This window comes from Protobothrops mucrosquamatus, unplaced genomic scaffold (genome assembly GCF_001527695.2).
Source record: "Protobothrops mucrosquamatus isolate PMUCROS unplaced genomic scaffold, P.Mucros_1.0 scaffold1974, whole genome shotgun sequence".
NCBI lineage: Eukaryota > Metazoa > Chordata > Lepidosauria > Squamata > Viperidae > Protobothrops > Protobothrops mucrosquamatus.
Genome location: NW_015388090.1, coordinates 119,776 through 146,014, shown reverse-complemented (window position 1 = coordinate 146,014; position 26,239 = coordinate 119,776). Strand labels below are relative to the sequence as shown.

The 26,239-nt window shown below is 37.5% G+C and overlaps 1 protein-coding gene across 1 annotated transcript in view; it reads right to left on the bottom strand.

The window, feature by feature from the left end:
• Nucleotides 1-26,239, bottom strand: part of TTLL8 (tubulin tyrosine ligase like 8) — a 39,320-nt gene that overhangs the window by 11,007 nt on the left and 2,074 nt on the right. Inside the window, exons 2-9 of the mRNA XM_029285631.1 lie at nt 23,969-24,064; nt 18,834-18,925; nt 16,395-16,551; nt 14,369-14,436; nt 11,810-11,938; nt 5,018-5,132; nt 3,368-3,484; nt 2,949-3,129 (exon numbers count right to left, since the gene is read on the bottom strand). Of these exons, the coding sequence (XP_029141464.1) occupies nt 2,949-3,129; nt 3,368-3,484; nt 5,018-5,132; nt 11,810-11,938; nt 14,369-14,436; nt 16,395-16,551; nt 18,834-18,925; nt 23,969-24,064 (955 nt within the window). The remainder of the gene's footprint in view (nt 1-2,948; nt 3,130-3,367; nt 3,485-5,017; nt 5,133-11,809; nt 11,939-14,368; nt 14,437-16,394; nt 16,552-18,833; nt 18,926-23,968; nt 24,065-26,239) is intronic.

Sequence of the window (26,239 nt, the reverse complement as noted above, 5' to 3'; positions counted from 1 at the left end):
GGACCTGGTTACCTTCGAGACCGCCTCCTGCCACAGATTACCTCCCACCGACCTGTACGCTCCCACAGAGTGGGTCTCCTCAGGGTGCCGTCAGCCAGACAGTGCCGGCTGGCGACCCCAAGGGGGAGGGCCTTCTCTGTGGGAGCTCCCACCCTCTGGAACGAACTGCCCCCAGAGATCAGGGTGATCCCTGATCTCCTTTCCTTCCGCCGCGCCCTCAAGACATGGTTGTTCCAGCTTGCGGGACTGGCCTAAGGGATTTTAAAGGGGTTTTAATTACTTTTAATTGGAACAGATTCAAATATTTCTTTTTAATTAATTTTAAACGTGTATTGTATTTTCGTATTTTATCTGATTGTTAGCCGCCCTGAGTCCGCAAGGAAAAGGGCGGGATACAAATGTAATAAATAAATAAATAAATAAATAAATAAATAAATAAATAATTTATTAATTTAATTTATATCCCGCCCTTCTCCTTGCGGACTCAGGGCGGCTAACAACCAGATAAAAATACTAATCCCAAAAAACTACAGATTAAAAACATAATTAAAAACAAATATTAATGATTGGTCTAGTTAGTTTAAAATTGCTTTAAAACCCCCATTAAAAATTTTCCCCTAGGCCAGTCCTGCTAAGGGAAATTTCACAACTTGAGAGACAGGAAATGAAAAGAGAAATGGAGGGAGAAAGGAACTGGGAGTTGTTTAAGGAATATAAATGGGTGGAATTCCCCCTTAAAAATACCCTACCCAGATTATTTTCCTTATGCCAAGCAATTTTCACAAAAATAGAAAGAAAATTCCTGGGCGATCTAATCGCCCTGGCTTGGAAAGCGACTTGGCAAAGAAAGAAAGTGAGAGTCAGATTTAAAAAACAGAAGACTTGACCTTCTAGAGGGGGCATTATATGTTTAAATATTATTTTGAATAAGATTAAAAGAATGGAAGACTTTTAGAAATAATTAGATTTTTACAATGAATGATATGATTTAGAATTAAGATAGCATTTTTTCTCTTTTTTTGATGTGGGAAATATGAAGATAAGAGGATTGATTTGAATAAAATTTTCAGCTATATAAATGTAATTAATATTGAGAAAATCATAACTTAACTGATAAGGATATTTCAAATAGTGATAGGAAATCAAACTTTAACAAGCGCACGAAAAACAGGATATTGATTAATGAATTGACACTATTGATTTATGAATTGATATTATTGTTATTTGTTTGATATTAGTAAAATATGATGAAGATGCTCATATCTAACTTTGTATACATTAACAGTACCAAAAATTGTAATGGTGTAATGAAGGGAAAAAGGAAAAAATATAGAGAAGAAAGGAGAATCAGGGAAAAAATACTGGATTGCGTAGTATTGAACAGATTTATATTGAAAAAAATAAATGTTAAATATTTGAACCCAAACAACATGTTGTTTACTAAGCACTAAAGACTGTAATTTTTAAAAAAGAAAGAAGTTAGTTTGGCCATTTCTGCAAGTTCCATTGTTTTCACAACCATTTCTCCATTATGGGTAGTACTGAGTCTTTCTACTTTTGCACATGTAATACTCTTGCTGCATAGTTCCACATGTGGAACCATGTGAGCTATAGAGACATTTTGGTATTGTCTTATGCACTATACTTGCTTAACATTTATCTCTGCTTGTCAGCCATTCAAGAAGCCCAGGTCAAGAAACAAGCACCACAGATATCCCAAAAATACTACTTTATTATTGTTGGGTATGATAACAGATTCTTGAAAATCAAGCTTCCTTCTTTCCCACCCTATACCAAACAAATCAAAACAGGATTATTTTGAATTGCTTTCTTACACTTCCTCCAATCTCCGGACTGTGTACAGTAATCTCTTGTGGAAGTCCCTTCTTAACAGTTCTTCAAACCTTCCCTAAGGTCAGTTCTACTTTTTTTTATATTCTTTATTTACAACATTTTATACATTGATACACAATTATACACACAGAGAGAAAATTCATAGTGTGAAACCCTTTTTTGTGGAGTCCTTGGTGCTTTCCAAATGAGATTGCTTGTAGACATTTCATTACCCAACCAGCACTGTAATCAGCACTGATGATGTTACCTAGTTAAGTAATGAAATGTCTGCAAGCAAACAATCAAGTTCAGAGAGCAAAAAAAAAAAAAAGATGCTGAGACTCTAGAAAGAGTACAGAGAAGAGCAACAAAGATGATCAGGGGACTGGAGGATAAAGCATATAAGGAACGGCTGCTGGAATTGGGTATGTCTAGTTTAATGAAGAGAAGGATGAGGGGTGACATGATAGCAGTCTTCCAATATCTCAGGGGCTGCCACAAAGAAGAGGGTGTCAAGCTATTTTCCAAGGCGCCTGAAGGCAGGACAAGAAGCAACGGGTGGAAACTAAGCAAGGAGAGAAGCAACCTAGAACTAAGGAGAAACTTCCTGACAGTTAGAACAATTAACCAGTGGAACAACCTGCCTCCAGAAGCGGTGAATGCTTCAACACTGGAGGTTTTTAAGAAGAGACTGGACAGCCATTTGTCCGAAATGGTATAGGGTTTCCTGCCTGAGCAGGGGGTTGGACTAGATGACCTCCAAGGTCCCTTCCAACTTTACTATTATTATTATTAGCACCAAGGACTTCATAGTTCAACCCTGAGCCGCACATATTCTCTTCTACTGAAAACCCTTTTTCCTCAACATGATGCATGGTGCTTATAAATTTCTTTTATTTTTTTTTTCTTTTCTTTTCTTTTTTGAAAGCCCTCAGATAGCTAAGGAAAGCTTACTAGATGAAGGAGATAAAGTTTCTGCTGGGTTTTGACTAGCAACCTCTTACATATTTGCATGTGTGAAATTATAGTTTCCACAAAGAAAGACCTATAAAATTCAGAGCCAAGATAAACATAAAGCTGTTGATAATTTTCAGTTAACAGACAACAACACTTACTGAATAAGAGAATAGTAGTGGTCAATGAACTGATTCCATTCTGTTTCTGAAAGTACTGGAACATTATCTGTCTCTGCATCAATGTCTTCATGTTCAAATTGTTCAAGGTAGGTTTCACATATTTTGCATGCCATTTCTGCAAGTTCTCCAGGAAGCTCCTTAACTTTCTTTAACTCATAATCTAGGGAATCAAGGCAAAATGTTTATCAATAATGGCACTCTGTATGCAGTTCAATCTATTTCTCCTCAAGGCTTCTTTGTAAGGTCCCTGTAACATTTATGCAATTCAAAGTTTGCAAGAGAAAATAAGTTTGGTAGATTTCATTTAAATCAACATTGAAAATAAAAAGGCAAATTGTGATGCTGTCACAAATGGACATTTATTCAACTGTAGAAACAGCCACAATAGTAAAGAATACCTTTAACCTGAATGGCATCTTCTTTATCACTGTTTTCTTTAAACGACCAGTCATCAGAAATGTGCAAATTGACAACCCATTTAATTATGCAGAAGGCTGCTGTTTTTCTGAAGTCATCTGAAATACATGACATTTCTTTTAAGCAGCAAATTGTCTAAATGATAAAGCAGAGAGCAGAACTATAAGCATATGGTGAAAACATCACTAAATCCATCCAGAACCATTATTAAACTGCAGTTTAAGAGAAAATAAGTCATGGCTACAACTTGTGAAACGATTTGGAAACATCTCCAGATGGTTTTTCTCTCTAATCACCCTGACAACTGGTATAGTTCAGTCTTGATGCATATCATTAGGAGGGGATCTTAGTACATTATGAACAGTGGTGGGATTCAAGTATGTGAACAACCGGTTCTGTGTGTGGATGCTGCTTCTGGAAGTCTATTCTGGACCTGGGCAACCAAAAATTAGCTACCGGTTCTGCTGAACTGGTGCAAACTGGCTGAATTCCACCACTGACTGTGAATATTAAAATACTGGAGTCTTGGGGGGGGGTTCTTTTCAAAAACAAGAATAAGAGTTCTCTGGAGTAACACAACTAACAATTTAGTGCCAGTGCAAAAAATCTAGAGTACAATCTGTTTTTGTAAGGCCTAATATTGTCATACAACTTTTATTCCCTAAAAATAATAAGATTAAGAATATGAAAGTTAATACTGAATCATTATCAAAATGAATAATAATTTAGGAGAAAGGGGTTAACTTGCAAGTCTGCTAGAAATAGTATATCATAAGTAGATCCTATTCAGTCTATTCAGATATTTCCACAGGCCTTCGGTTCCTGAGAATGGCCAGAATTAAAATTAAAAGTGATAACAAGTAAGTCATACATTCAAAAACCTAAAATTTGACTTTGCGGTCCTTCTGGCCATTCCTCAGATTGGTTCTAATCACAAGCAGTCAAGAAAAGAAGAAGCACATCCATCTTCAACATAGACAAGTTTTCCATTGTCTCTATTACACATCCTTCATTCCAAATCTGCCAAATAATTTTCTTGCTATTCTATTTTGCAGGATTTTTGCAGAAGAAAAAGAAAAGATGGATGCAGCCATGGAAAACAGGAGCTCATTATAACACTTGACTATCAAATAATTGGAGACCTTTGCGATAGTGATATAGTCAAGTACAAAATTGTGCATAAAAATATAATCTCAGATTTAAAAAGTTTAGGACAGGTCAAGAGATTGCATAATCCTGCAGGAAAATAAACTGTTTTCTTAAATTGGCCTGTAAGAATTCCTAAATCATCTGCAGAAAGGAAAATTATTACATAGTTAGTTGTAAGCTTATGAAACATTCCTTCTTCAAGGCAATAAATGTCAGAAAAGCTGCAATTTTAACACACATTTAAAAGTTCTATTCATCTCAATGGATATTATTTCCAAATAAATGTAACTAAGATTGTAGTGCTGATTTATCAATATGGACATTTCCCTAATTTCCATTGGATTGGAATAAGTGCTCAACAAATGCATGCATTGTTATAGAATTGTTATAGATTTTAGTTGCTTGTTGTCAGCCACAATAATAAAAACTCTTCCACTGGCAGGTTTTCAAGGCTAAAATGAAGGAAATTTAAAATAACTCACCGATAAAAGCAGATTTGTCATCATCTAAACAGATGGCATAACACCGAGGAAAGAAACTGTTTGGGTTCACTGACACATACCATGGCAAATTCCTCATGTGCAAACAGAGTCCTATCTGTAAATAATATGTGTATATATATATATATATATTATCAGTGCTTTTATGGATAATAGTAAATTAGCTCTATCCAGGAATAAGTATAGTTAGTATACCAACCAAAGTTGTTCACGTACTTAATAATGCTTTGTTCAGTGCTTCTCAATCTTGGCAACTTTAAGATGTGTGACTTAAGATGTGTTCCCCTGGCTGGCTGGAGAATTCTGGGAACTGAAGTCCACACATCTTAAAGCTGCCAAAGTTGGGAAACAGTTTATTGCAAGCATTTTATTGGAACTATCCTTGTGCTTGGTCTGCAAGCTGCAGCTAATACAGCATCCAACAGTCATATTACTATTCATAATCCACATCTGTTCATATCCCACATCTGTTGCAGTATCTGTTCTATTGACAATTAGTTGTTGAGCCAGAGTCAAGGGTTTTTTAATATATATATAAAATATAAACATAAGTCATCAGATTAGTACCACCCTCTTAATTACAAACAGGGAAGATCTCTGAGATTGTCAATGGAGGTTTTGCTTATGTCTCGAGGACTATCCGGTGATTGATCATGGGCAAGTTTTCTTGTGCTGGCATCCAAACTCTACAATGCATGTTCCCTGAAATCTGTTAAATGCCTCTGTTACATCCTCTAGATATTGTTAAAGAAGCCCTGTCTTTTTATTTTAGATCTTCTCTGGATGAACTTGGCTTCTGGTTTTGTTTTTCTTTCCTCCCTCTCTCTCTCTCTCTCTCTCTCTCTCTCTCTCTCTCTCCGTGTGCGCGCACGCATGCACGCATGTGTAATATATTTTAATTCATTTTATAGTTACAATGTTTGTAATGGCTGCAAGGAAGATATGAAAAACAAATAGTGCTGTTAATACTAGAAGGAATACATGGAACTGATGTGATCATTGTAGTTTTATATGTAAAACTTATAGTTGCAAATAAATAAATACAGTACAATTCATTTTATTGCATATCTTATATTTTGTAAAGTGCTTTTTTTAATTTTATTGTGCATAAAGTTCTTTAAGGAACTTGAGTATATGTAACAGCATTAAAACACGGAGTCCTTTGTGCTCTCTGAGCTTGGATGGTTTTTTGCAAATGTTCCATTATCCAAGTAGATAATGCCATCAGTGCTGATGATCAACAAGCTCAGAGAGCAACAAGGGCTCCACAGATCAACCCTGAGTTGCATACATTCTCTTCTATTGGAAGTATAAAATATATTAAATAATAATTACAACAACAGCAAAAGCATAGCTGATATACTGAGCAAAATTGGAATTGGCCCACCCCATCCACGTTGGCAGAGGAGGCATGCTGAGGGCCCCGTTAGCCGGAGTATTCCAGCTGGCGGGGTCCAGGAGAAGAGCCTTCTCTGCCATTGCTCCTGCCCTGTGGAATATCTTGTCCCCTGGAATGAGGTCTCCACCAGAGCTCCTGACCTTCTGTAAGAGCCTAAAGATCTGGCTCTGCCAGTTAGCTTGGAGCTGCAATGGGGGAGCATCACAGTGGTTGACTGATGAACCACAGATCCCACCTCCCTCCCATCCTACTCTGGCCTCCCCATTCTTAATTGGGATCCAGTATTTGGATCTTCACATTATTTTATTTATGTCTTTTAGCTTTTGCATAGTTTTTATCTTTTTATGATTGTAAGCCGCCCAGAGTTATCTGTTGTAAGAATTTTGCAAATAAATAAATAGTTAATTATTGCTTCTGACCACTGGGCTCCAATGACAACAATTACTCTAGGAATAACCTCAAACTCTGTTCTGCTTCTAATAAAGTGCAATTCCTTTTAGAACAGGTAGTCCGCCTCCCAATTTCTATACCCAAGACGCACCCTCCACAAGAATTCAAAGCTACTTTATTTCCCATCACCCATACCTTCATTGCATCTAGACATAGGTTCAAAACATGTCAAGCCTTTCCTAATTAAAGTGCTGTGGAATGAGGAGAATGTAATCAGCATATTGATGAAATTCCTGATGAGTGCTCTGATTGGCTTCATATATATATCTTAAATAGTGCAAGGCACATAATAGCACTACAAATCATCCCACAGTAGGATTCTCAGGGTTTAGAGGCACTGTCATCCAATGTTACTTTTTGAATCTATTCCAGCAAGTGGGAACAAGACTACTGTAATAAAAGCCCCAACTTATAGAAAAATCCAGTAGGATATCATAATTGGTAGAATCAAAAACCCACTGAAAAATCAGTCAGGATTAACAGTAACACTCCCCAATTTTCTCCCCTGTAGGAGGTTATCTAACAGAAAAATTATGGTTGGTTCAGTCTCCAAACCAGACAATGAACCAGGTCAAGAAGGTCAAGAAAATTGGTGCCCTCCAAGAATATCTGCAGTTGCCCAGACACAACCCCTTCCCTGCCAATAAAAGAACTGAATATATGATTGAATGGTACTGTAACTGGTGATAGCTGTTTCAGTAGTAGGTGAACCACTGCCTACTGTACTTTAAGACAAGCATCACCAGCTCTTTATCCAAAAATATATTTAGATTAGTGGTTCTTAAAATGGTTCCATTCAATTACCACACTTCCTGGTCTTGAATAATGTCATTACTCCCATGACACACATAAACACAAACACGCACACGCACACATACACCTCTGTTTTTGGCACAAATGGTCATTCCAAATCACAAACAAGAAATTATAAAGTGCCTCATTGCCCTCCAAATATGCCCAAATTTTTCCCCTGGAGATAATTTCTACCAATTTAAGAACCATTGTCCTAGATCAAACCAGTCAGTCCTCCTCTTAGCATGTATAGCCCAAAATAAGTAAGAGTCAACAGAACCTGTGGTTGACTAGACACTATGTACATCCTCAGGCTCATAAATTGTAAGTCCATTCTTATCACACACATCATAAATCAGCTACCAGGAGCATGGCGAAAATACATCCCATCACAGCTTGATTACCCTAAATGCCTCCTCTTCCTCCACTACCATCATTTTATGTGTCAGTACAAGAAGCTCATCTGAAACCCTCTGAAGTTATGAGGCTGATCTCCAGGCCTCCTAGAAATATGTCTCTCTTATGTCAGATAGTTAAGTTACTCCAAAGGAAGAATAATGTAATATTAATTTTATTCTTCCCTTTTAACCCACTGTTCTCCACCCCCACTCTAAAATCATACACGAAAAAGTCACCTTTCACCACTCCTATATTACCTATGAATTTTCAACTCAGATTTAATCTATTTAATCTATTCTACTTCAAATATTCCAATTTTCTCATAACTGTGCTGCAGCTGCCAAAAAGGCCAACACAGTGCTGGGCTGCATTAACAGAGGGATAGAATCAAGATCACGTGAAGTATTAATACCACTTTATAATGCCTTGGTAAGGCCACACTTGGAATACTGCATCCAGTTTTGGTCACCACGATGTAAAAAAGATGTTGAGACTCTAGAAAGAGTACAGAGAAGAGCAACAAAGATGATTAGGGGACTGGAGGCTAAAGCATATAAGGAACAGCTGCTGGAATTGGGTATGTCTAGTTTAATGAAGAGAAGGACAAGGGGGGACATGATAGCAGTGTTCCAATATCTCAAGGGCTGCCACAAAGAAGAGGGAGTCAAGCTATTTTCCAAAGCGCCTGAAGGCAGGACAAGGAACAATGGGTGGAAGCTAACCAAAGAGAGAAGAAACCTAAAACTAAGGAGAAACTTCCTGACAGTTAGAACAATTAATCAGTGGAACAACCTGCCTCCATAAGCGGTGAATGCACCAACATTGGAAGTTTTTAAGAAGAAACTGGACAGCCATTTGTCCGAAATGGTATAGGGTTTCCTGCCTGAGCAGGGGGTTGGACTAGATGACCTCCAAGGTCCCTTCCAACTTTATCATCATCATCATCATCATCATCATCATCATCATCATCATCATCATTATTATTATTATTATTATTATTTATTTATTTATTTATTTATTTATTTATTTTAATTTATATGCCGCCCTTCTCCCGACGGGACTCAGGGCGGCGCCCAACATATTTAAAACAAAACATAAATATTTAAAACAAAACATAATTATTATTATTATTATACAATTTCCAAAATAATAAGCTTGCAATGTATTCTGGCATCTGTTGTAGATGACAACTAATGAACAAATCTACTTGCTACCTACTATATGTGAAACGGCAGAGTACTCAAAACAGCAATACAAAAATTTTATTTTCATCAGATCAAATTATCTGAACCTTTGCTTGATGGGTAATATATCTTGGATAATGCAAGGGCAACTTCTGTTTTGATGGTAGAACATCTGTTTTCCATTCATAAGATCTTTGATTCATTAAACATATCATTTTTCCTTCAGACTCTGGGGAATTGTTGCCAATCAAGCATAGACATAATATTGCCCAACAGTTGCTTACAAGCTTAGTGTGATAGCAAGCAGATTATTCAATTCCAAAAAATGTTTTAACCCTATCAACTGGGAGGACTGCATCCACAAAACTAAATCCCACGGTGATGTTAAGCTCAAGGTTTCCCAGCATGCTGTAGGTGTTGTAGGGCCAACTAAATCCCCTAAGCCAAATATATCTTCTCAGGAAAAATAAAGCATTGGCACCAGTATCAAATTAGGCAACTATCCCATTACAAAAAGACTTTCCCAGAAAAACTACACTGTTAGCATAGCCACAGAACGGTCCGGAGGCCAAGGAATGCTGAGTAAGTTGAGGAAAAGATATTGGAAGCTAAGCAGAGCTCTATGAAAGCTAAAGAAAGTAATTCCTTGAAAGATACTGTGGAATAACTGCCTCCTTGTTTTTTCAAAACCTCATTGTCATTGTAGTCCTACCTCATTACCTCATAGTTACATCTTAATGATCTCACTGACAATGAAATGCCAGGCTGCTTTTTCCAATCACAGGTGTGTTGTAATTTGCAACTCTGACCCTCTTTAAGCCCATCTTTGCCTCCAGGATTAATTAAAATATTTATAACTAAACAACATTGTTGTCAAGTTAAACCTCAAGGGGGAAATCTCATATTTTACTCTGTTGTTAAGAAATTCTGTAAAAAAAAAATCACCTATACCAGAAAAGGAATTTCAATTTTTCAGTCCTCACACCTTTTTTTTCCATCTGACCTCTGTGCTAGACAGGGACATCCAGAGGGAGTAAACAAAAAGAACAAGTTGGCAGCCATAACCTTTTTTACAATCATTTCTGATACCAGGTTAAGCTGTTTGCTAGCTAATCCTACTGGCAGATATTGTTTGTTTGTTTTTCTCTGCATCTTTCTTACATGCTTTTGGTTTGATGGACAACATGATAGAAATTATGTTCATCAAAACAAAAATACTGTCAGTAAGATTGCTCATTAATTAATAATAAATAAATAAATAAATAATTTTTGAAAGACTTTCCAATAATGCATAACCTCAAACCCAACTCTTAAGGAGTCATATGCAATTTATAGGGAGAAAGGCTGTCAATTTTTTCTATACCTATTTAACCTAGTGACATATAAAAGCCTCCAGTGATGAAGCACCCACAACTTCTGAAGGCAAGCTATTCCACTGGTTAATTGTTCTCACTGTTCTCCTTAGTTCTAGGTTGCTTCTCTCCTTGATTAGTTTCCATCCATTGTTTCTTATCTTACCTTCTGGTGCTTTGGAAAATAGGCTGACTCTCTCTTTGTGGCAGCCCCTCAAATATTGGAACACTATCACATCACCCCAGTCCTTCTTTTTCTCTAGACTAGCCATACCCAATTCCTGCAATCATTCTTCATATATTTTAGTTTCCAGGCCCCTAAACATCTTTGTTGCTTTTCTCTGCACTCAACATCTTTTTTATAATGTGGTGACCAAAACTGGATGCAGTACTCCAGATGTGGTCTTACTAAGTTTTTATAAAGTGGTAGTAATACTTCATGTGATCTTGAGTCTATCCCTCTGTTTATGCAACCAAGGATTCCATTAGCTTTTTTGGCTGCTGTGGCACATTGCTGGCTGATATTTAAGTGATTGTCCACTAATACTCCAAGATCCCTTTCACAGTTACTGCTTTTGAACCAGGTTTCACCTGATCTGTATTTGTACATTTGGTTTTTCTTGTTTAAGTGTAAAACCTTACTTTTCTCTACGTTAAATTTCATTTTGTTGGATAGAGCCTAATCCTTACACCAATGACATTAGATTTACTTAGGTGTGTGAGGGTGTCTACCAACTGTGCAAGGGAAACCAATCTTCTACAGCAAATTCATGAATAATAAAAGAACTTTTATTATAAGGTTATAACTGAATCTTGCAACCCTGAAAGTGTCTGTTCCCTTCCTGCCTTTATCCTAAAGAGAACTATAGAGGGACCAGTTTGAGGTGATATTTCAAGTACCATTCATGCTTTGGGCTGGGAGTTCTCTTGTCTGGTTGTTGCCTTGGTTACAGACCTTTCTCCTCTTCCTCATGGTTATTTCCACAGCTCATGAGAGTATCACACTAATTTGTATATCATTTTAGGAATCTATGGCTCCACAGTCTTGCTCTAGTTTAATATTCTATCAGTTAAGATTTCATTGAATTTATTGGGAAGGGTGCTTTCATTACTCTGAAAATGAATCAACCTTACTAAGGTAAAAACATGTGTTAAACATTTATTGATATGTTATCCTTGTCATTATTTACGTACTTACTTTGGTTGTAAAAGAGCCAGTTTTTGAATAATGGTTTAACATTTGATCAATATGGAGGGTGTAGTAATCAACTGCATCCTTTTTAGTAGTCCAATAAAAAGATGTTTCTTCATTTCTTATCAATCTAGACTGGCCCAAAGAAGACTGTGTTATGTTTCCACATGGAAAATATTATCCACTTCATCCAATACTCTTTGATAACCCATCTCTGAATTGAACAAATCGAAGCAACACCTTTACTTCATTTTATAGGAATTCCTGTTTGTGCAGTAACTAAGGAACAAGAAGTTCCATGAGGATCCAAGGCTATAATTGTTACACAGAACAATAAAGCATGGAAAATTAATGGAAAGAGACATTCAAATTACAAGAAAAACCACATGGAAAGTGGAAAATATATATGATCTGGATTGAAATCAGGATTAGAATCAGATTCACCATAGAGCTTGACCTTCAAATCAATGCATATTGATTCCTAGGCTGCAAACATTATGATTATCTAAGAATAACTCCAGTTTATTTCTTTGTTAAATTTATAACCCTCTTTAATCATCAAAGGGTAATACATTCATAAAAAGTAATCAGTCATTAGTCTCTTTCACATGCATCAACTGTTCGAAACCTGTGTTCCTATGATGTAGGTGAACTTTTGTGAGTCTTTCAAGCTGAACCAATGAACTCAAAAAGTAATCACTTCAGATCATACTACAGAGAAAATGCTGTCCAGTTATTTGCTAGTATTTCTTCTAGAACTGCAGAGTAAGGAGTTGCATTTTAGGGCAATCAGAAGGACATTCTGATGAATCTACTACTCTCTCAACAATAGGTGGGTGCCTCTACCCTCAATGAAAATAAACTTGATGAGGTAATGAAAGGGTTGCGGAAATAGAGTGGTGGTGGTGGTGATGTCCATTTTTGTGTTCCACCAGCTGGGGACAAGGAAGAACTACTAATCAATTCAAGAAGATCCTTAGCAGCCAGGACAATAATGTAAGCATTATGGGCAGAATTGGCAGATGGGAATAGTGGCTATGTTACTGTTGTATGAAATGTCTTTTATAAAACTACAGTGGATTTCCATATGATCCATGAGTCTTGGCCAATTGCAGAATATGGGACTATATTAGAGACATATAGCTCAGAAGATCACCTGAAGACTTCAATTCACCTTTAAAGATATAATTTACAGTAATTAAACATTGCTAAGACACAAAAGCGAATGGAATTATTTTTATCAGAAAATTGGAGCCTCCAATCTGGCTGGGGAAAATATCTCACATCAGGATTCTGCCAAAATAAAAAGTAGATGACTTGCACGTGCAAATTTAAGCATATGATTAATATTACTGTACTTCTGGCTCATATATTGGGTGTCTTGGATGCTGTGAAAAAATATTAGTCTACTGAGACAGAATAAAGTATGTAACTGCTGCATGATTTCAACCAAAAAGATTCCTGTTTTATCTGTGCAGAACTGGATAGAGATAAGGCCAGAGAAACAAATCAAACTTAAGTGAGCGAGAGATAAAAATTCTGCTTGCATTTTTGTATCTGGTGCAATTGGATCCATGATATTCAATGATTCCCTCTTACATTAAGACCATAGAACAGGATTCAGATATTTATCTTAAAGCTGTAGTAGATTTTACAGATGCTAACAGTCTTGTAATGACCTGGTCCCAAAATGTTTAATGCTCATGAAAAACTTCCAAGCCAATCTTTTATTGTGCAATTGCTCTACCTTACAGTATTAATAGAATTATTCACAGGTCCTACAGTGTAATTTTCCATTAATAACCCTACTGAATCATCTTTCCCTCTACTTTTTCCCTCATTTTTTCACGCTGAAAAATCCACTTCAAGGGAAAGGCAGAATAACTACCCAACATCTTTTCTGTAGAAATACAAAGAACTGTACATTTGAAGTAGCCCATAGGGCCGTGGTGGCGAACCTATGGCACGTGTGCCACAGGTGGCACGCAGAGCCCTCTCTGTGGGCACGTGTGCCATCGCCCCAGTCTTAGGCCTTGAGTTGGGTTTTATAAAACCTTTTCGCTTTAGGCCTCTGCCGTCGTGTGCAAAAAAAAAAGGTTCATTCAATCAATCAATCAATTTCAACTTCTCAAGGGGAAAAAAAGATCTTGCAAAGTTGGAATTGATTGATTGAACTTTTTAGTCTCACCCAGTCTGCCGTTACTACCGCAGCCATGCCCACCCAATGGGCCACGCCCACCCAATGGGCCATGCCCACCCAATGGGCCACGCCCACTTTGCACCCGATGATACATAAGTGGGATGTGGGTTGCAGTTTGGGCACTCAGTCTCTAAAAGGATCTCCATCACTGCCATAGGGGCTATGTAAAGTGTCAGGATGAAATCACTAAAATACATGTGATTTGCTGACAAACTGAATTAGATTACCATGATGAATTAGACTGAAACCAATATATATATTGTTTTTCCTCTGCTGTGACATAGATTGATGGGGCTGAGAATCTACTTTCTGTACCAACAAAAATCCTAAAACTTACTATAACATGATTATCTCTATAATCTTACCATTATATCATGGATGTCATTTGAATTGCTTAAATGACTTTCTGCTTCATGCAATACAGTCTTGCTTTCTTAAAAAGTAAATATAAAAAGTTAAATAGGCTGCAGCAAAGCATATTGAAAATACATTATTGCTGTGAATTAAAAATTATGTAAGATTCAAATACAGTTAGTCTATAATAGAACATTGAAGTATATGTTAAATGTTTTTAATGTTAAAAAAGCTATATTCCCAACTATGAAAAGCCTTACTTCAGTAATATTTTCCAAAAAATGTTATTAGAAAAATCAAGTCATGAGATAGAATAATCAGAATTTTGTTGTCACCCCCCCACACACACACCAAATCTTTTTCCTAATGTCCAGATTCAGTTTTATATTGTAAAGCCATGTCATTGACTGTCATTAACTTCAAAATGAAAAGGCAAATTTGCCAATTGGAATGCTATTACTTGCTTTAACATTGAGGAGGAAAAAATCAAATTTGGTAGATATTTGTAGCCAAAAATGGCAGCAAAGAGATGGAGCAAATGTGAATCCAGTTGCAGTACATAATTGTCTAAATTTTTGTAACCCAGATATGGTAGGCTTCATTTAAAGGAAAATATAAAATGTATTCCCATTGTTTTGAACTGTAGTGCTGGCATAAATTACTGCATATACCATGGACCAGAGTAATTAACAGAAAGGTATTAAATTGTATAAAACCAGACACATCACTGGAAGCTAAAATCATAAGTCTACGTCTGATTTACTTTGGCCATGTTAATGCATACAAATTCATTGAAGAAGGCAATGATGTTGGGAACGATTAGTGGACAAAGAATAAGGGATAAGTAAAGAACATGCTGGTTTGATAACATCAAATCCGAAGCAAAGTTGATTATACAACAATTGAAAGAAGCTGCGCTTAAAGGATAGAGTCACCAAGAGTCAGACATGACTAAATGGTTAAAAACAAACATTTTCACTAACAGCTTACAATGTGTATTGTCTATAGCTTAAGCTGATCTTAACCAACCTTTTATTTTCCAATAGTTGCACTCATTCACAACATTCCCTGAACTGGTTCTTCTCCCTCTTCACCAATCAGATCAATTAAGAGCATTCTATAACCTCGCAATTGGTAAAGTTATCATCAAGGGAGAACACTAAATAAGAAACTAGCAATTTTCTGGCTTCTTAGGGCAAAGAGAGAAATATATCTGAAAAAGTATATGGACATAATATAAATCTCAAATAATTCATACATCCATGAGAATTATCTGCATTAATCAATCAATCAATCAATCAATCAATCAATCAATCAATCAGAATAGAGCTGAAGGGACCTTAGAGGTCTTCTAGTCCAGCCCTCTGCTCAAGCAGGAGTCCCTATATCATTTCAGAAAAGTGGCTGTCCAGTCTCCTCTTAAAAACCTCGAGTGATGAAGCACCCACAATGTCTAAAGTCAAACTGTTCCACTGGTTAATTGTCCTCACTGTTAGGAAGTTTCTCCTTAATTCCATGTTTAAGTGATCATCCACTACAACTCCAAGGTCCCTCTCACAGTTACTGTTTTTGAGCCAGGTTTCGCCTAATCTCTATTTATACCTTTGGTTTTTCCTGCCCAGGTGTAAGATCTTGCTTTTCTCTACATTAAATATCATTTTGTTAGATAGGGCCTATTGTTCAAGTCTGTCGGGATCTTTTTGGATCCTGAGCTTGTATTCTGGGGTATTGGCTATTCCTGCCAGGTTAGAGTCATTTGCAAATTTGATAAGATCCCCTTCTATTCCCTCATCTAAGTCATTTATGAAAATATTGAAGAGTACTGGGCCTAAGACAGAACCTTGTGGTACCCCACTGCTTACTTTCCTCCATGTAGATGTAGTACCATTAAGGACTACTCGTTGAGTATGGTTTGCCATTAAAGTTTACCAACCCTAAAAGTAGAGTAGAAAAACTTATTTCACATTCAAGCCAACTATTATACATTTCTAAGCAAATAAAAAGCAAGAAAGAAACCATGGTTAAAAGATCTGTTACCATTGTTAACACCGTTGTCACATTCTGCTTCATTCCCTTCATCTTTATGGTTCTGAATGTCAAATTTAAGAATATTCTTTCTTTCCACCCATCCTCTCTTTCTTAAAGAAGAGCGGATTACTGGGTAAGGACCACAGATGGTAAAAATTCTCCTTTCCTGAAATCATAAAGAAATGGGTTTCAGAGCCAATGTTAACATAAAGTAATAGTCAAACTAAATGTCTGCAATGATATGTTCTTCATCTTTGTATTTAGCTATTTTTTTTAAAAGTCTCTCTCAAAAATAAACTGCAATGCACAAAAAAACTACAAAGCTTTGATTGCACTATCATGACTGGCATCTTAACATTTTTTACCACACTGTGCAGATTCTCTGCCATCACTGTATTGCCCTCAATGCTTCCAAGCAAATTAATGTTGCTCTAAACTGGCTGGAGGCTCCATTGGACTTGGATAGCTTATCCAAGCCAAATAGTAGGCCAGGACGAAAACTTAATTTGAGAAAGGTTTTTTCCCTTTTTAAAAAAATTAAAATTGATTTCTGTAAAAATGTACATTTAATTAAAGTTAAACCTAATAAAATTACTCCCAGTGAGATGGTTAATAATTTACCTTCTGTTGTATAAAAATAACCTTTTAGTAACAACAGTTGGACATCCCTGAGACTGTCTCCAAGGATGTTGAGCCACTCATGACTCCATTTTAAATCCTGTCAACTTCCAGGTTGGGAGCCATCAGCATCATCTTGTTATTAATGTTGCTGGCTCTATATGTGTGCAACTATATTGTGCATTTTATGCCATGTATTTGTGTGAAAGTATGAACAAACATGTACAAAAGATGGGCTCCATGGCAGCCTCTCAAACAGGTGATAGATACAAAAGTTTTGTGATGGTAGATATCCTCTTCTTTTCCCCTGCCCTCAGCACATGAAAAACTATCAGAATGAGGACTCAAAAAAGACAACAACAAAAATGTAGTTCTCAAACAAGAGTTTCTATTGGTTCCGAGACACAAAGCAATTTTCAAAACCAGAGATGGTCTCATGTGAAATGAATGAGGTCGTGGCCCTCAAGTGGAAAAATATTAGAGGGGAGTGAAAAAAGTAGCAAGCTGATTTGACTGACTGATAATCATAAAGGTGGAGGGGAAACATAGTACTTGAGAGTCATCACAGAAAATAAGATATTCTGTATGGTGAGTGGGAAGGACTCTGTTTCTTACATCACAGACAGAGAAGAAATCATGCTCTGTTGAAGAAAATAAAATAATAACACATATGGTGCTGTGGACTAACTATAATAGGGAATGAGGAATCTGTGGCCTAAGTTGCTTAAGTGGAGTTTCCCAACAGCCCCAAGACTGATGGCCATACAGTATTAGGAATATTAGGAGTTATAGTTCAGCAGTACCTGAAAGAAGAGTCAGAGATTCCCTCTTCTGAGCTGCATGCAACTTTTACAGATAATAATCAGGAAACAAACATGTTTGAGTTTGGCAGAGAGCAGAGCTGCATATGCCATGATACTCTTGTTGTCCCCAAATCATCATGGCAATATACACAGAGGAATTTTGTCTGGATAAGGAAGAATCCCATCCTGACTAAGAAGCCTACACCTGGGCTTCTGTGTCTTTGACATTATTAGAAGCAGGTCTGGCATGGGTACTTTCCCTCTCATGTTCCATTTGCAATCAGCAAAAGACTAAAAAAAAAAGCACGCTAAGGAAAGCTAAATTTTCCTATTTATGTATAGGAGAATTGACATACTGACATGATTTCCCAATAGTATCATTTGATACTAAGGACATTTAGATCTTTTCAAACCTACTTCTGAATCTCTGTCTCTGTCTGTTGGAACCATGACACTCTGAACTCAGCAAAGCACTGAAGGGAGTCACTGAAGAATGAGATCTCAAAGCCAAACTAGACTGGCTCAGGCACTACCTCACCAACACATAATAGCAGTTTGCTGGGGTCAGAGAGCAAACTTGAAGAATTTTGAACAACAGTTGATTGAACCATCCTACAATAGATATACAGATATTATTCTTTTTCTCCCATTACCATCTCTGGATTAATTAGAAGATCTTGCAGACATTTGACACATCTGAAAACTTGGGAAAATGCACTGAAAAATTCCTTTTCAAATCACTTTAAAATCGGTGAAGAAAAAAATATTGGCATGATCCCAGCTTTTAAGAACCTTTTGGAAGAATGAAAAAATATAGACATTACACTGAGTGTGAAAAATGCCAACCCTATTCTCACTTTTGCCTCTATTTGCTCAGTGTAATATTTTCCCTTTTTTTTCTTATTTCAGGAACAGTAGTGCTGTACTTAATATGTTTGTGGAATATTTTTAAATGGTTTAATTCCAAAACTGAGTTAGACATGCTACAATACAAATACTATTTCAAAACGTTTGCTACTAAATATACCCTGATGGCTTTATCAGCTAAAAATCTTGCAAGCTTGTATTTGTCTATTTTGGGGGGAGGAGGCAATTCTTCCACTGATCTCGGAATGAACTCTAAAAATATAAAGAAAAAAACTATGTTATAAAAAGGGTTAAATAAAAGGAGAACAATGTAGAATTAGAAATGCATTGGAAAATAATGAGGTTATTTGGTAATTCTTATCATACACAAAACAGCTAAAGAATTTACAAAAGAAACACTTGAACATCTCATAGAGGGAAGCAAATATTCTCTGCACTACACTGTCTCCAGAATAATCAAAGACCTAATAATGGAAGATAAGAGTATGATTTCATTCAATGTCACAGCACTCTTTACATCCATAGACCCAGAACAAATGAATGAATCCATGGCAGCAGTACTGAACAACACACTTGACCAAATTCACTAAGATCAAAATGCCCAGAAATCATGGATCTTATCAACCTCTGCCTTACTACCTTTTCAGATAGATGGACACGTATACCTATAGGTTGGGCTGTTGGTTTGATCTCCAAGCTTGGCAATTTGGCTGTAAACATTTCATCTCCATTTGGGGGCATATCTTTAGTGCACTATGAATTGTGCACAATTCAAAGTGCACTGAAGATGTCCCCTCCCTGAATGGAGATGAAACGTTTGCAGCCAAATCACCAAGCTCGGAGATCGAACCAACAACACAACTACCATCCCAAGCTACTAATATTCAAACACATTTCAACCTACAAGTTAGAAGAACAACCATGGGATCCCCACTCTCTGGACTCACCCCAGAGACTGTAATGCAGCATCTAGACACTATAGCATTCCCATTCAATCAAAAGTATGGGTCTGGTATATGGATGACACCTTCATCATAATAAAAAGAGAAACAGCTAGAGAAGACACATGTACAATCAACATCATCTTCAAAGAAGTAAGATTCTCAAGGGAAGAAGAAAACAACAACACACTATCCTTCCTGGATATCCACATCAGCAGAGGAAATGGCAACAAATTAGAAATACAGCTCTGTAAAAAAAAACCCATTGAAGTGCTCCTCCACTAAAGAATCCAATCTACCTCAAGAGCAACTGTGTTAAGAACATTATTCAGAGAAGCACATATGCACTGCTACAACCCAGAACACCAGAAAAAGGAAACAGACCAACTATACAACATATTTTAATGAAATGGATTCCCACACAACTTCATCAAAAAGTGCCTGACCATTCAATTCACTACAGCACAACTAATAGAAGCTATGAAAAGGATAGCCCTACCATACATAAAAAAACCCTTCTCAGAAATAACTCACAGGCTATTACATCCTTTCAGCATCACTATAGCACACAACTCAAGTAAAACACTCCAAAATATCTTAAGTAAACCAAAACACCAGAAACCCAAGATGAAAAAACAGAAATTATTTACAACAGGCATGTCAAACTGCCAGCCCATGGGCCCAATGCATCACACTGAAACCACGCCCACCCCATTGCCGGCAATGGGGAAAAAGTCACGATACGCCATGCGATGTCACATGATGTCGTGAGTTTAACATGCCTGATCTACAACAAAGAGTGTAAGGACTGCAACAGCCAGACAGGCAGAAGACTAGCAAAGCACGTCCATGACACCAACTAGCAATCAAAAGATGTGATGAAAATTATTTAATTTCATAACTGATGAACAGACTCAACTGGAAACTTTGAGCATCCTAAACATGGCTTAAAAAAATCTATAGTATTCCTGGAAGCTTGGCACAAATGAGCCATCAACAGACACATAGAGATAAACCACATTTACATGCAATTCCTCCGAGACAATAAAAAAGCTAAAAGGGAGCAAAAAGACCAGAAGACATCATCTTCAGAATCCAACACCCAGGTAAACAGGGATTAACACTAGACAAACTATTAAGCAGACAAACAATCAAGAAGACAATAATAATCCTAATGAAGGAACTACCAACTCCCATTAACACTGGCAGGGCAAACTACTGTATATAAACAGGGAACAAACTCAACATTCACTAGTATTGACGATGTTACTTAGTTGGGTAATGAAACATCTGCAAATAAACAACCAAGTTCAGAGAGCACCAAAGACCCCATAATTCTTAGTCATATACATCATGGAGGCATATATAATCTGTATAGCAAAAGAAGCATTTATATTTAGCATTAGAATGCAGCATCAAGTATCTGCTCACAAATATAAATAAATCTTTCTAGCTGACCTCAGCCATGGTTCAACTTCCCTAAATGTAATCAGCATTAGAAATTATCAAAGCTAGAGAAGATTATCATTTTGTCTATCTGGACAATATGGATACTTAATTTGCAGCTTATTTTGGCCCTTTGAGAGTAAATGCCTATGGATATGAAGCGTGAGAATTCCCCAGCCACAAGCCTTAAAGTTGCCAAAGATGGAAACCCCTTGTCTATATAAATTTAGCCTCATATTTTCAGCAAGTATAATTACCCAAATTCATAGAAATTACAGTTTCCACCACTACATAAGCTTCCCTGAAATGTACAAACTCTGTTATGCTCTTCATCTTCCATATTTTTCAGTGGGGTTAGCAAAAAAGTAACATTTTTTTTAGTTTTTTTATTCTGCCTTTATTAATTTTATAAGCAGCAAACATACCTAATATTCCTTCCTCCTCCAATTTCCCCCATAACAACAACCCTGTGAGGTAGGTTGGGCTGAGAGAGAGTGATTGGCCCCAGAGTCACCCAGCAGGCTTTCATGTCTAAGATGGGACTAGAACTCACAGTCTCTTGGTTTCTAGCCCGGAGCCTTAACCACTAGATCAGGGGTAGGCAACCTTGGCTCTTTTATGACTCGTGGACTTCAACTCCCAGAATTCCTGAGCCAGTTATGCACTAGATCAGGGGTGTCAAACTGCCGGCCCGTGGGCCGGATGCATCATATGAAAGCCGCGCCCACCCCATTGCCGGCAATCACAAAACCGGCCCAATATGTTGCACGACGTCACGTGCCGTCGTGAATTTGACATGCTTGCACTAGATCAAACCATTTCCAAGTCTTTGAGAAAATTTCCCCAAGTCCTTCTTTCATCTTAGTATCTATCAGTATGGAATGAAGCTTTATTGCCTATTTCTTCTCTTGGAATGTTGCCATGGGAGATTATTGGAAACAAATGCACTTATAATGAGAGACATTCCATCTGAGAAGAGCTGAGAGTCAGAAATGTTGGCAGATCTTCTTTCAGAAAATGAAATGAAATGAAAGGAGGTTATTATTCTAAATTAATCTTACTTTTCCCCCCCCCCTCTTTTCTCATGCTTTCAAGCACATCATGCTAACAGTACAGGTAATGGCAATTGGGTACAGCAACTCCATTGCTAAGCAACATGATAATTAAATGAAACATGATGTGACCACACCTGACTTACAACATCAATTCCACTAGAGTCATTAGGTGAGGTGTCATGTCACTGTGACTTGTGACTTATTGGCCTCATTGACTTTGTCGGAAGTCAGCTGTAACACTCCAAAATGGCGATCACATGACTTGGGACAGTTAACTGTTATAAATCACACTGGTTGCCAACAGCCAAAATCCTGATGACAAGACCATGAAGATACTATGACTCCCGTAATTATGAGGACCAGCTATGAACCTACTTTTTCAGCATCATTGTAAGTTTGAATAGTCACTAAATAGGACAGTTATTAACTGAGGACTGCCCATAATGGGATGTAGCAAAGACGGATTATAAAATTTGTTTTAGGGACATTTTGCTCTTTGGATATTTGGTTTCTGACCACAGATAGGCATGTCTCCATAGATCTTATAAAAAGATAGCAACTTTTAATTTTCTAACTTCCTAATCTAGAGTCAGATTTTTTTGTCAAATGATTCCAGCCTCCACCTAAAGTACTCAGAGAAATTAGACCAGGAGGATGCAAAAGCAATGATGTTTCTCCTTCCCCTTATTGGCAGCTCTGTGGTTTTTAACCTTAATCATTCAGTTGTATGGACCTTAGGCCTAATCTAAATATTTTGTCAGAGTGGGAGTTGTGGTTGTGAGATACCTGATGGACCCAGTGGCTTCTTTGCTCCCTGTGTCCAACCAGTGGTCACACCTCAGTTACAGACTCCCTTGTGTTGGAGTATTTTGATACAGAAATGAACTAGCATTTTGCAGTGAGACAGAAAAAGGAATCTGATCTATGTTATACTCTCTGAAGTTGGAATCCTACAATGGTTGGGATCATAGGAGCACAGTCCAAAGCTCTAATTCTTTACTCTGGAGTCTTCAACCTTTTAGAGTTGGTGGACACATTTAGAATTCTGGTAAGAAGCTAGGAGCATTCTCACAAACGACTAGGGTAGGGGGTTGTAACTCATAAAATCACTGCCATGGGGACAGAGCAGTTGGAAAACATGGATTTAACAGAATGCTATCTCCCTCTGCCCTCTTCCATAGGACATTTTCTACTATCCATGCTTTAACTTTACAGTAACCCTTTTCTGGACATTTGGGTACACTTCCAAACTATGTATTAAGATGCAGCCCATCATCATTTTTTTTTTAAGAGTTTTGGCACGATTCAGGATCTATAGTTACAGTATTCCTGGAATAAATGAAGATGCTGCTGGAGGGCCTAAATATGGCAGCTTCTCATTCTTTTAATTATTTTTTTAAAATACAAAAGGGAACCAGAGGCGGACCTGTAAAAAAAAAATTGTACTGCAGCCAATTTGGTGTAGTGGTTAAGGCAATAGGCTAGAAATGGGGAAAATCTGAGCTCTAGTCCCACCATAAGCACAAAGCCATATGGGTGACCTTGGGCCAGTCAGTCTTTCTCAGTCCTAGGAAGAACACAAGGGCAATCCACTTTTTAATTTTACCAAGAAAACTGCAAGCACTAGTCCAGCAGTCACCAAGAGTCAAACTGACTTGAAGATAGATACACACAGTGCATACTGAAGACTCTGTTTTTGCTCCTTTGATCAGATACAATTGCTCTAATTTTCTTATACCATATATTTCCAACCAAAATGCACTGTGTGTGTTAATCAGCTCCCATGAAATATTTCACAATTTTTTTAAAAAATGAATGCTTAATATTCCAGTACATAGATACCGGAAACATACCTGGAAACATCCCATGGTGGCAGGAAACTACAGGAAGGCAATTGTCCAAAGCAATATTCAGGTTCTTTTCAGGCAAGAGTTCAGACTCTGTTAAACCTGATAGAAAATGAGCAAAACTTGTCAGATGAATGATGAATAGAAACTAGAATTGGAGTGCATTTTTACATATGTGGAATTAAACAAACTAATAGGCAGGCCTCCTCTGAATGCTCAAATCCGAGGCAAATTGGCATCTTGCCTACAGGGCAGAAGGTCTATAAATGTTCAATAAATTATGGTTTGTTGTACTATCAGCCAGATGTTTAGACTGGGTTTTCCATTTTTAGCCACCTGTTGAGTCCTTCCCAAGGACGTGGAATAGGCCAATGGTGTTTGTTGATGGTGTTAAAGATATTGTCACAGGATGTAAGCTGTTCCAAGTAAAGCTGCCTTTTGCAATTGACTGATGGTGATTTTGTCAGTGCTGATTGTGTTCAAGTAATGCTTCAGTTGTTTTGGGATTTCATCCAAGGTGTCAATTACCATTAGTAGTATTTTTGCTTCCTTTTGCCACAATCATTCTATTTCTGCTTGCAGCTCTTTCTATTCTATGATTTTCTTCAATTCTTTCTCTTCTGTTCTGCTGTCTTGAGGTACTGCCACATCAATCCAGACTTTTTTTGTCTTTCTTATCAATAATTGTTAAGTCTGGGGTGTTATGTGACGGGTGCTTATCTATTCAGATTCTAAACTCTCAGAGCACTTTAGCTTCTTCATTTTCTATTACTTTCTCTATTTTATAGTCTTGTCACTTCCTACTTGCAGGCAAATGGTATTTTTTGCAGATATTCTAATGCACCATGGTTGCTACTTTGTCATGCTGTTATTATTGATTATGCTGAACCATAGTCTGGCAACAACCTTTCTCTGCCTTGTTCCCATGATATTACTTCCATCTCATGGCAAAACCATGAGGGAGACTCCTTAGGTAGCCCCAGCTACACCTGTGTTACTATAATGTCATTCCCTCTTCAGCCAACAGCATCCGTGGCAGTTGCATGGGGGATAATAACATTGGAAATGAAGTCAGGTGACCAGTAATGGCTGGGATCACAGTAGAGTAGGGGTTCCCAACCCCCAGTCTGTAGACCAGTACCGGGCCACGGCATGCCAGCAACTGGTCTGCACAAACAAACAAAGCCCCATCAGTGGAATGCAGGCAGCACACAAAACCATGCCCTCTCCAGTCCGTGGAAAAACCTTTCTCCACAGAACCAGTCCCTGGTGCCCAAAAGGTTGGGGACCTCTGCAGTAGAGCTTATTTTCTGCTTCACTGGGCATGTCCCCTGCATTTCAGAGTCTGATAAGCCTAGCCTACTGCCTTTTTGCTATCTTCTTCCTGAAATACTGCTAAACCAGTCTTCCATACCTGTTTCCTCATCTTTCTGATGTTAGAATTTTTAAGATTGGAAAAGACTATAGAAACTCTTGGGAGGAGAAGATTTCTAAGAATCTTTGGAATTTTTCTTTATTTTCAGAAAGGCAAATTGAAGATACCTTAGGACCCCTTAAATGTTTTAATTACTTCACTTGTCATATACACTGGAGGGTAAACTACTAGATGGCATGTTCCATAATTATTTTAAACCAAATGTCCATTTACTGTGATCTAGAATTCCATCTCTTGCAATAGCTAACCCAGTAGCTCATATGGACACATCCTAAAATACAAAATAATCTTATACATCTTTATGTGGGAGCATGGAAATATGTCCTGTAGGATTGAACTGAACCTATATCTCTGCATACAATCATTTATCATCTTCTTAGGACACTTATTTATGGAAAGCTGTATGATCCTCAGTGGAACTACATCTATGTGGAGGGAAGCATGCAATGAGGTACCACAAGGTTCTGTCTTGAACCCAGTACTATTCAATATCATCTAGATCATCCCACCTAGATGAGGGATGAAGGGGCACTCATCAAATTTGTGGATGACACTAAGCTGGAGTATATTGCTAACACTTTGGAAGGCAGACTCAAAATTCAGAAGGATCTTGACAGACTTGGGCATTCAGCCCTTTCCAACAAGATACAGTTCAGTGGTGAGAAAAGTAAGTTCCTCCACTTATGCAGGAAAATCCAAATGCACAGACACAGACTAGGCAGTACCTGGCTCAACAGTAGTACTTCTGAGGGGAATCTAGATGTCCTAGTGGACTACCACTTAAGGATGATCCAGCAGTGAGCTGCAGCTGCCAAAATAAATCAATGCAGTCCTAGGCTGCA